This window comes from Pleurodeles waltl, chromosome 4_2 (genome assembly GCF_031143425.1).
Source record: "Pleurodeles waltl isolate 20211129_DDA chromosome 4_2, aPleWal1.hap1.20221129, whole genome shotgun sequence".
Lineage (NCBI taxonomy): Eukaryota > Metazoa > Chordata > Amphibia > Caudata > Salamandridae > Pleurodeles > Pleurodeles waltl.
In genome coordinates this window covers 818,551,957-818,564,379 of record NC_090443.1, presented here as the reverse complement: position 1 = coordinate 818,564,379, position 12,423 = coordinate 818,551,957, and the positions used below count along the sequence as shown (strand labels likewise).

The 12,423-nt window shown below is 44.5% G+C and overlaps 1 protein-coding gene across 3 annotated transcripts in view; it reads right to left on the bottom strand.

Moving 5' to 3' along the window:
• JAK1 (Janus kinase 1) overlaps positions 1 to 12,423 on the bottom strand; it is a 481,031-nt gene that overhangs the window by 100,393 nt on the left and 368,215 nt on the right. For all 3 annotated transcript variants that reach the window (XM_069232503.1, XM_069232505.1, XM_069232504.1), the window contains exon 16: positions 5,367 to 5,518. In XM_069232503.1, the coding sequence (XP_069088604.1) occupies positions 5,367 to 5,518 (152 nt within the window). The remainder of the gene's footprint in view (positions 1 to 5,366; positions 5,519 to 12,423) is intronic.

Here is a 12,423-nt window from a genome sequence, read left to right as displayed (position 1 = left end):
TTTGATTGTGTTTTATGGTTATCCCCTTAAACTATAAATAGCTTCTTCAAAGTCGTGGAAGCGAGTCATGCCTGTAGCCATTCATCCTACAGGGGCACTGTTTCTTCTCTCAAGTGGCATTGAGTATCTCACTTATCTAGGTGGAGACCCACCCCTAACAATATCTGGGAGACCTGGGAGACTCCCACATCTGTAGGATACATAATATGACAGCTGTCAATGTACATTGTATTGTACTTAAAACAAATATTCTACATTTCCACTCTTCCACAACCTCTCCAGGTTGTAAAAATAAATTCATGAAACATCTGAACTGTACGAGCCACAGAGGTGAAGATATTGTTAGTTCCCTGGAAGCCATCTTCTCCTCTTTTCATTTGTCTTTGTCTAAGAGCCTCCGATCCTGTTACCAGTAGAAACATAGCTGTCTAAGGGCATCAGCGGTATTTACCACCAGTTAGTCGTGTGTTCGAGAGATGGCCTTCTTATCTAACTGCTCCAGAATTAATTAGACCTCAGAAGGGATAATCTCTGGGAGTGTGGGTAGCTCCACTTGGTATTGTTCCAGAGCATGTCCAAATTGTATCTGTTGTTGAGGATTACATTACCCTTTCAATTCCTCAAAAGCCTTCATACAGTATCCTTCCCAAATATGCCACTGTCTGAAAATCCATATCAAGCCCTAGGTCTTTAATCCAGACAAAATGCACTGAGTGAGTAAGCTACACTCCCTGCCATAATGGGTTTCTTATGTGTCTATCCTATCAACCCAGCAGCCATGAAGCCTTATGCCGGTACCCCAGGGTCACCCTACTAACTGACATTTCATAGGGAATCACAGAACAATACAGAAATCCCAAGAGTTAGGGACCTTCAAATAGTTCAAGTTCTAATCTGTGAGGAGGACTGTCTCTTTTGCTAAAGAGCTAATTTTAATTGTTATGAGCTGAGATGCCCAGGACAATAGTTGCATATTACAGGATGGGCTCTGCAGGAGGTGTTCCAGCTACTCGGGCCCTCCCATGACACTATCTTGTGTGTATCTTTTTCGTAAAGGGCTGGTTGGTTGTCAGGAAATTATGGATATGGGAAGAGAACAGCTCAGATAACATCCAGTTTTCAAGCAGCCATAGGACCCTCAGGACACAATGGGGGTGATTCTGACCCCGGCGGTCTTAGACCGCCGGGGCCAGGGTCGGCGGGAGCACCGCCGACAGACCGGCGGTGCCCCGCAGGGCATTCTGACCGCGGCGCTTTGGCCGCGGTCAGTGCAGGAAAACCGGCGGTCTCCCGCCGGTTTTCCGCTGCCCGTCAGAATCCTCCAAGGCGGCGCAGCATGCTGCGCCGCCTTGGGGATTCTGACACCCCCTACCGCCATCCTGTTCCTGGCGGTTCGCCCGCCAGGAACAGGATGGCGGTAGGGGGTGTCGCGGGGCCCCTGGGGGCCCCTGCAGTGCCCATGCCAATGGCATGGGCACTGCAGGGGCCCCCGTAAGAGGGCCCCGCTTGTATTTCACTGTCTGCATAGCAGACAGTGAAATACGCGACGGGTGCAGTAGCACCCGTCGCACCTTCCCACTCCGCCGGCTCGATTACGAGCCGGCTTCATGGTGGGAAGGTCGTTTTCCCCTGGGCTGGCGGGCGGCCTTTTGGAGGCCGCCTGCCAGCCCAGGGGAAAACTCCAAATACCCGCCGCGGTCTTCCGACCGCGGTACGGTATTTTGGCGGCTCCCGCCGGGTGCGCGGTGACCGCGCCCGGCGGGAGTCAGAATGACCCCCAATATGTATAGCAAAGAAACAAAACTGCGAAAATGGGCAAAAACTGCAGGACCAGATGGCACATTTGAGGACTGGAGTACACTTACAGGAAACTGTAAAAACAAATTACAGTTTGTAATAAAAAAGCAAGAAAATAATCACAGAAGAAACATCCGACTATTACTCATCTCTTACGAAGCATTGGGGAATGCTGGCCCAGGGGAAGTGAATAAGACTGGTCCCAATGGGAACAAATGATAACTATAAAAAACACAAACACCAATAATAAGGCTAATACTAGGCGGTACTAACCAGAGGGAAGGAATGCACAGAAAACAAAAGTGAGCAAGTTAGAGGTGGGTGGCAAACAGCATGGAAAAATGGAAAAGCCACCAACTCACAATGTTGCCTGGCAATATGCTTCACTATCCCTGGCCTTTTACACTGTCATTGCCACTCATAACTAGAAGGAGCAGGTCAGACCACTCTTAGAGGACGGCATATTAGACTGGGATCATTCTAGGTGCAGACTGTGCAATACAAAAAGGAGGCCGCAAGGGAGAGCAACCCAAAGCCCTGCTCCTTTACCATCCCCAACACTGGGGGCCTGATCCTCTAAGACCCTAACCGCCCTACCTGGATTTACTATCCCATCCCACAACACTGAACATCTGAGGCCTTTCAGATTCCTGGCACAGTGTGACTAGTTCCTGACAATGGTGAAGGATAGTCCCCCTCGCCACGAAGGCGGCCAGATGATCTCGGGCCTATGCAGCATTGATAGGCGGCCTGTGGAAATGTTGCGGGGTCATGAAGAGGGACTCCAAGATGGTAGCTACCAGGCCAAGCAGCCAGAATATATTACAGCTGTGAAAAGCAATAAATAAGTGGACTCCAGAACAGCGTTAGGACTCAGCAACGAACAGAGATAGTAGAGACATGGGGAGTTGATGGAAGGAGAGTAGCGCCATGGGCACCAAGATGTGCATTGCTATGCAGCAAAATTCGCAATAGTACTGGAAGGGGGAGTGGGCAGTGAGAACTGCCAGCGGATGGCTCAATTACACCTCAGCTGGTATGTCCTTTCCATCTCAGAGTGCAACAGGGAAAAAGAGATTCCCTTCAAATCTTGAGCAAATATGATATACTGCTTGAGAGATGGGACCAGTTGCCTCCTTAGAGGCACTGCACCTCTCTGTCAGATAATGCATCACTGAGGAGTGTGAGGCATTCTGGCTATCAGCCTCACACCACTTGCAGCATAAGCCTGATCAGGCCAACTGGGTTGCCAGCAGCAGCACGAGGCACACAGGAATCAAGTCTTCTCAGTGTCAGGTTGCTTGGGAATGCAGCCTAAAGCAGTTGGTGAACTCCATCTAAGACTAAATAAAGGCACTAAACCAAATAGCCTACATGTTCCATAAGGGATGTTGAAAAGAACTTGGAAGACAGTGTTCGATGGAGGTAAACTGTTGAAAGGTAAATGTGTGGAGTCTAGACTAGCTAAATAATTGCAACCCTCCTATTCAATTCAGCACAAAGTATTAGCTCTTCGTAGCTCAGTGTTTGTGCACCAATTCCAATCTATACATCATGTTTAAAGGAAACCCACAGATACTTTAGTTTATTCTAGCTGTCACCCACACTGCCTTTGGGATAATTTCCAGTATGACAAGTTCTTAAGATAACGTAATTGTACCACAAAGAGGACTATTTGCAAGAATCTGATATATTAATTCAGAGAATGCTTGACAGAGGTTACCCTAAGCTACTGTTAACCCGAACGTGTCTTTAGTGTATGTTAAATTCTCTCAGAACCTCCTTGAAAAAGAAAACACTAGAGAGACTTATGCTTATGTCCCAATCCAACAACAAGCTTAAGAAGATAATACATCAGCACTGGTGCATCCTCATTTCTTTTGCCTCAGCTCTACTGTCCTGATAATGACCCTCTATGAATCATAATGGGGTGGACACGTCAACACCGTCATCTGGATGGCTTTAACTGCCATCTGATAGTTGCATCTGGAGGAATAGAACTAAATTGGGAATCCTTTACTTGTCCTTGCAATCATTTGACTGTCATTGTTGTTTTAAATGGGACTCACTTATATTACAACTGCACAATGTCTTGCATATTTTACTCATGCCATGACATTTGTGGCTGAGTGAGACGTTATAGGTCATATTGGCCAAATTTGTTTCAACCTGAATAATTAAACCAAGTGCTACTTCTATGTGATAGAACCATAGTACTTCACTGAGTATATATATTCATACTCAGGTTACCAGGATTTTTGGGCTAGCCCTTTCTTTTTTCCAGTGAGGGGGCACTGACAATCATGTCTTACACTTTGCTGACAACATGCTTCACTTAGCCTGGTATCCAAGGTGGACATAGCAAAGAAAGATGGAAAATCTGGGTTTTTCCACAGAGGCAATAGGAGTCGTGGATATACGGTACAAACAAATCATTGTTCCCATGCTGAAGGGTGACTCTAGTCGCTCATTTGCAATAAAAATTGCAGGTCCAAATAGATATTTTTAGATATCTGGGTGCAGATTCCACAACCTATCCTCAGTAATGTTGAAAACACAATTTGGCCCCTCTTCTAGACAATCTGTATAAAAAAAAAGAAGTTTGATACACTTCCCCTTACAATCCTTGGTACAGTGCTTTATTTCAAAGGAGCATGCTCACAAGAATGCACTACATACATCCGAATTATTCATATTACCCTTGAGGCTGCAAATAGTTTTAAAACATTCAAATGTGTCCATATAAGAAAGGATGATGGAGGATTGCAAGTCACCGATCTGGAACCTAACTGAGTTGCAGCTTCCATCTTAGGCAGTCTAACCGTACCAAAGAATGAATGAATGTTATCTACAGAGTGCACAGCTGCTTCCCAAGAAGTGTCCGAGCGCTAAAGAACCTATAGAGCAGAAAGGAGTAGATGTTTAGCATTCCCTAAAAAGGTATGTTTTCAGCGCACACTAAAAAGCCTTTTCCATGCCTAGATCTCTCTGTATTCTAGAGAGTAAATTAATTTTTTTTGCTGCCAAATAGAAGAAGGACCATCCTCTTTGCCTGTCCTTCTCAATCCTAGGGATACCAGCCTCTGGTTGGAAGAATGTAGCGCCCTACTAGGGTCATGTTTCTTAAATTTCCTTTCCATATGAAGAGGTTTTTCTTGGTCTCCTGCGAGGTTTCTCCCACATACACACTATTACAAGGCATTTACTAAGTTTGTGATGCACTGTACAAAAAAAACAAGTAATGGCAAATGTTGTTAAAGCCCTTGACCTTCTTCCACAAAGAAAAAGAGGTCAAAGAAAAACACCACGCCGAATAATTATTTTGAATTATCTAGAATGCTTGTTGTTTTGCCACACCACATTTTCTTAGGTCTACAGTATGCAAATGTGTGGAATAAGATGTGTGTGTTTCAGGTCTAAACTGCACTGCAGGAATACATTTATGAAAATCCCATAATAACCTGTTTTATATTGGTATGCAGGTAAGTACATAAATGATGACAGATGGATCTCAAAACCATTAGACGTCCCCTGGAAACAGCTAGGTACAAACATGAACAATACATCACCTCTGCTAATGTCTTGTCCTTCAGGGGTACTTCTCCGTTGTAGCAGATCTCCCACAGAGTGGTGCCAAAACTCCATTTGTCAGATGCAACAGTAAGTTGTTTGGCATCTGCGAGGCATTCAGGAGAAATCCATGGGATTCGCTCTACCCGTTCTAAAAATTAGAAATGAGAGTGCTTGAAATGATTGTTGTCTTACATCTATATGATGCAATGTTTCCACTGCCTTCCTGCACCAGTCAATGTCAAATTAAGACTAAAGAAAATCCTCATATATTGTTATCTATGCACTTTGAAAGCAGAAGGAAATCAGTAACCAACTGCCCTGACATTAAGAGATTCATGTTTGGGCTACCTCATACACGTTCAGCCATGATGCATGCACTGGCTTCCCTTTAGCGATGTAAAAAACTTCAGGACAAATATAATGATGAAAATTATGGTAGGTACGGTCAAAAAAATCCCACAGGTGTTCACAGAATTAACACAGCTTTACAAAAGCAAATATACACAAATGTAAACTTCTTCAATAATATGGAAAATGTCACTTACCCAGTGTACATCTGTTCGTGGCATGAGACGCTGCAGATTCACATGCTGTGCATATCCTGCCATCTAGTGTTGGGCTCGGAGTGTTACAAAAAGTCTTTTCGAGTCACGAGTTTGAGGGACTCCTCCCCTTTCGGCTCCATTGCGCATGGGCGTCGACTCCATCTTAGATTGTTTTCCCCGCAGAGGGTGAGGTAGGAGTTGTGTATATAGTAATAGTGCCCATGCAATGGAGTAAGTATGTATGTACATAATGTGACTAAAAGTGATATATTTACAAATTTACAAATGTACAAGTTTATTTTTATCAACTTATAACGGCTACAGGCTCTCGGGGAGGTGGGAGGGCGCATGTGAATCTGCAGCGTCTCATGCCACGAACAGATGTACACTGAGTAAGTGACATTTTCCGTTCAGTGGCATGTGTAGCTGCAGATACACATGCTGTGCATAGACTAGTAAGCAGTTATCTCCCCAAAAGCGGTGGTTTAGCCTGTAGGAGTTGAAGTTGTTTGGAATAATGTTAGTAATACTGCCTGTCCTACTGTGGCTTGTTGTGTTGTTAACACATCCACACAGTAATGTTTGGTGAATGTATGAGGCATAGACCATGTGGCTGCCTTACAGATTTCTGTCATTGGTATATTTCCTAGAAAGGCCATGGTGGCGCCTTTCTTTCTAGTGGAGTGTGCCTTTGGTGTAATAGGCAGTTCTCTCTTTGCTTTAACATAACAGGTTTGAATACACTTAACTATCCATCTGGCAATGCCTTGTTTGGATATTGGATTTCCTGCATGACGTTTTTGGAAAGCTACAAACAATTGTTTTGTTTAGCAAAATTGTTTGGTTATATCAATGTAATACATTAGTGCTCTTTTTATGTCTAATGTATGTAATGCTCTTTCAGCTACAGAGTCTGGTTCTGGAAAGAACACTGGGAGTTCCACTGTTTGGTTTAAGTGGAACGGTGATATAACTTTTGGCAAAAATTTGGGATTTGTGAGTAGAACCACTTTATGTTTGTGTATTTGTATAAAGGGTTCTTGTATGGTGAAGGCTTGTATTTCACTTACTCTTCTGAGAGATGTGATAGCTATTAGTAAGGCTACTTTACAGGTTACGTATTGCATCTCACAAGAGTGCATGGGTTCGAATGGTGGACCCATGAGTCATGTTAATACAATATTGAGGTTCCACGAAGGAACTGGTGGTGTTCTTGGTGGAATGATCCTTTTTAGACCCTCCATAAATGCTTTTATGACTGGGATTCTAAATAGTGAAGTTGAATGTGTAATTTGCAGAAATTGCTGTGAGATGTATTTTAATGGATGAAAAAGCTAACTTAGACTTTTGTAAGTGTAGTAAGTAGCTTACAATGTTTTTCGCGGATGAGTGTAATGGTTGAATTTGATTATTATGACAGTAATAAACAAATCCTTTCCATTTATTTGCGTAGCAATGTCTTGTAGTAGGTTTTCTAGCCTGTTTGATGACCTCCATACATTCTTGTGTAAGGTCTAGATGTCCGAATTCCAAGACTTCAGGAGCCAGATTGCTAGATTGAGCGATGCTGGATTCGGGTGTCTGATCTGTTGTTTGTGTTGAGTTAGCAGATCTGGTCTGTTTGGTAGTTTGATATGAAGCACTACTGACAGGTCTAGTAGTGTTGTGACCCAAGGTTGTCGTGCCCAAGTTGGATGCTATTAGTATTAGTTTGAGTTTGTTTTGACTCAATTTGTTTACTAGATACGGAAGGAGTGGGAGAGGGGGAAAAGCTTAAGCAAATATCCCTGACCAACTCATCCATAACGCATTGCCCTTGGAATGAGGCTGTGGGTACCTGGATGCGAAGTTTTGGCATCTTGCGTTTTCTTTTGTTGCAAATAGGTCTATTTGCGGTGTTCCCCAGTTTTGGAAGTAGGTTTGTAGTATCTGGGGATGAATTTCCCATTCGTGGATTTGTTGGTGATCTCGACTGAGATTGTCGGCCAACTGGTTTTGAATTCCTGGGATGTATTGCGCTATTAGGCGAATGTGATTGTGAATCGCCCAATGCCAAATCTTCTGTGCTAAGAGACACAGTTGTGATGAGTGTGTCCCTCCCTGTTTGTTTAAGTAATACATTGTTGTCATGTTGTCTGTTTTGACAAGAATGTGTTTTTGGGCTATTAGTGGTTGAAATGCTTTCAGCGCTAGAAATACTGCTAGTAGTTCTAGTTGATTTATATGAAGTTGTTTTTGCTGAGTGTTCCATTGTCCCTGGATGCTGTGTTGGTTGAGGTGTGCTCCCCACCCTACCATGGAAGCATCTGTTGTGATCACGTATTGAGGCACTAGGTCTGGGAAAGGCCGCCCTTGGTTTAAATTGATAGGATTCCATCATTGAAGCGAGGTGTGTGTTTGGCGGTCTATCAACACTAGATCTTGAAGTTGACCCTGCGCTTGTGTCCATTGTGTCGCTAGGCAATGTTGTAAGGGCCGCATGTGTAATCTTGCGTTTGGGACAATGGCTATGCATGAGGACATCATGCCTAGTAGTTTCATTACCAATTTTACTTGTATTTTTGGTTTTGGTGCATGCTTTGTATTACGTTTTTGAATGCTTGTACCCTTTGTTGACTTGGAGTGGCAATCCCTTTTTTTGTGTTGATTGTTGCTCCTAAGTATTGTTGTATTTGACACGGTTGTAAGTGTGATTTTAGGTAGTTTATTGAGAACCCTAGTGTGTGAAGGGTTTCTATGACGTATTTTGTGTGTTGAAGACACTGTTTCTGAGTGCTGGTTTTTATTAATCAGTCGTCTAGTTATGGGAATACGTGTATGTGCTGTCTTCTGATGTGTGCGGCTACTACTGCAAGGCATTTTGTAAATACCCTTGGTGCTGTTGTTATCCCGAATGGTAACACCTTGAATTGGTAATGCACTCCTTGGATTACAAACCTTAAGTACTTCCTGTGTGAAGGATGTATGGGTATATGGAAGTAAGCATCCTTGAGATCTAATGTTGACATGTAGTCTTGATATTTGAGCAAGAGGATCACGCCTTGAAGTGTTACCATGTGAATGTGATCTGATTTGATGTAAAGATTTAGTTTTCTGAGATCTAAGATGGGTCTCAGAGTTTTGTCCTTTTTTGGTATTAGAAAATACAGGGAATAAATACCTGTTCCTTTCTGATGGTTGGGTACCAGTTCTATTGCCTCTTTTTGTAACAACGCTTGGACTTCTAGTTGTAATAGATCCAAGTGCTGTTTGGACATGTTGTGTGTTTTTGGAGGCACATTTGGTGGTAATTGTAGGAATTCTATGCAATAACCATGTTGGATAATGGCTAGGACCCACGAGTCTGTAGTTATTTCTTCCCAATTTTTGTAATAATCTGTGAGTCTCCCCCCCACTGGTGTTGTGTGTTGGGGATTTGTGACATTGCAGTCACTGTTTAGTTTGTGCTGTCTTTGGGCTTTGGCACTTCCCTCTGGTTTTAGGGAACTGTCCACCTCTATATTGTCCCTGAAAACCTCCTCTTTGATACTGGCCCTGGTATGTGGGTCTGGCCTGTGAGGTTGAGGGTTCTGTGCTTTGGCCTCGAAACCCCCCCTCTAAAGTGTGGTTTCTTAAATGTGCCTCTGATCTGTGGGGAGTAGAGCGTGCCCATGGCTTTGGCCGTGTCAGTGTCCTTCTTGAGCTTCTCTATAGCTGTATCCACCTCCGGCCCAAACAACTGTTGTCCATTAAAGGGCATATTAAGCACAGCCTGCTGGATCTCTGGCTTAAATCCGGAGGTGCGTAGCCATGCGTGTCTCCGAATACTGACCGCTGTGTTTACAGTTCTGGCGGCTATGTCCGCTGCGTCCATAGCCAATCGTATCTGATTGATGGAGATACTTTGGCCCTCCTCCACCACTTGTTGTGCACGCTTTTGAAACTCCTTGGGGAGATGTTCAATAAAATACTGCATTTCATCCCAATGAGCTCTGTCATAGCTTGCCAATAAAGCTTGTGAATTGGCAATGCGCCATTGATTGGCTGCCTGTGCTGCAACTCTTTTCCCCGCTGCATCAAACTTTCGACTTTCTTTGTCGGGTGGTGGTGCATCTCCAGAGGTCTGTGAGTTTGCCCTTTTGCGGGCTGCGCCTACTACCACTGAGTCAGGTGTTAGTTGTTGCGTGATGTACACAGGGTCTGTAGGTGGAGGCTTGTACTTTTTTTCGACCCTAGGTGTAATGGCTCTGCATTTGACTGGGTCTTGAAACACTTGTTTTGCGTGTTTTAACATCCCTGGTAACATCGGCAGACTCTGGTACTGGCTGTGTGTTGATGACAAAGTATTAAATAAAACGTCATCCTCAATAGGTTCAGCATGCAATGCTACATTGTGAAATGCAGCTGCTCTGGACACCACCTGCATGTAAGCAGTACTGTCTTCTGGTGGTGACGGTCTTGCCGGGTAACAATCAGGACTATTGTCAGATACTGGAATATCGTATAGATCCCATGCATCTGGGTCATCGTGGCTCATCCCTGTGTGCGTTGGAGATTGCATCATTGGGGGTGTTGCAGTTGGTGACAGTTGCGGTGATTGCTGTGGCGATGGTGGTGGCGAAAAACGTGTTGGCGTTTTTTCTTTAGCCACTTTTGCTTTCGGTTGTTTATCTGTGTCTTGGAAAGCAAGTTTCCTTTTCATTTTAATAGGGGGAAGAGTTCTTATTTTCCCTGTATCTTTTTGAATATGGAGCCTTCTTTGTGAATAGTCTGGCTCCCCCATCTCTAATTCTTGTTCGAATTTATGGCCTTGTAGTTGTGCTGAAAGGCCTTGCTCTTCGGAGTAAGAGCTTTGTTTCGGCTCTGATGCTGGGTGTTTCAGCACCAAAACCTTTTCCGCAGTCTTTTTCGGCTCCGAAGCCACCTTTTTCGGTTTCGGGGTGCCGATCTCTCGGTGCCGACTTTGTTCAGAGCAGGTATCTCGGTGGCGAGTTTGGTCGGAGCCAGTTTCTCTGTGCCAAGTATACTCTGTGCCGGTTCCTCGACCGGAGTCGGATGTCTTCGACACGTGTGTGCCCTTTTTCAGTGCCGATGGTTGGTCACTGTGTTTACGGGTTAAGCCATGGCCTGCCGGCCGTGGCGTCCCCTGGGCCTTCATTATTTTGGCGTGAGTTTTGGCTGGGGCAGTTTTACTCACGGTTTTCGCCGGCTGCTCACTTTCGGCCTCGTCCGAGTCGGCAATGGAGAAAGTCTCCTCTTCTTCGACGTCGTGGTGTCCTGACGGCGCCGATGCCATTTGAAGCCTTCGAGCTCTCCGGTCCCGTAGCATCTTCTTCGACCGAAATGCCCGACAGGCCTCGCAAGTATCCTCTGTGTTCGGGGGACAAACACAAATTACAGACCAAATGCTGATCTGTGTAAGGATACTTATTGTGGCATTCTGGGCAGAAGCGGAATGGGGTCCGTTCCAAGAGCCTTGAAGACGCACGCGGTCAGGCCGACCAGGCCCCGCCGGGGGATAGAAGCCCCGAAGGGCTACTGGAGCACTTTTTTTATTCGGTGTCGATCTGCTATAACTAACCCGATACCGAATGCAAACAATACCGTCAAATTTTCCGAGATTTAACTAACTTTCCAAACTGAAACACGGAGCGAAGAGGAACACGTCCGAACCGAAAGGCGGAAAGAAAACAATCTAAAATGGAGTCGACGCCCATGCGCAATGGAGCTGAAAGGGGAGGAGTCCCTCGAACTCGTGACTCGAAAAGACTTCTTCGAAGAAAAACAACTTGTAACACTCCGAGCCCAACACTAGGTGGCGGGATATGCACAGCATGTGTATCTGCAGCTACACATGCCATCGAACATATATATATATATACATATATGGAAAATGTCACTTACTCAGTGTACATCTGTTCATGGCATGTAGTGCTGCAGATTCACATGCTATGCATATCTCTCCCGACATCTAGTGTTGGGCAAGAAGTGTTACAAGTTGTTTTTCTTCGAAGAAGTCTTTTCGGGGTCACAGCATCGAGTGACTCCTCTCGGTTCCATTGCACGTGGGCATCGACTCCATTGTTAGATTGTTTTCCCACAAAGGGTGAAGGAAGAAGTGATAGAATATAGAAATACAAAGAGATGTCCATGCAAATGTAAATGTATATACATATGTACACATTTTAAAAACTTAAATTACTACAGGCTTCCAGGTAGGAGGGAGGGTGTATGTGAATCTGCAGCACTACATGCCACGAACAGATGTACACTGGGTAAGTGACATTTTCCGTTTGATGGCATGTGTAGCTGCAGATACACGTGCTATGCACAGACTACAAAGCAGTTAGTCCTCCTAAAAAGCGGTGGCTAGCCTGTAGGAGTTGAAGTTGTTTGGAATAACATTTTTAAGACAGCTTGGCCTACAGTGGTTTGTTGCTGTGAGATCACATCAACACAGTAGTGTTTTGTAAATGTATGAGGGGATGACCATGTAGCTGTTTTACATATGTCAACCAATGGTATGTTT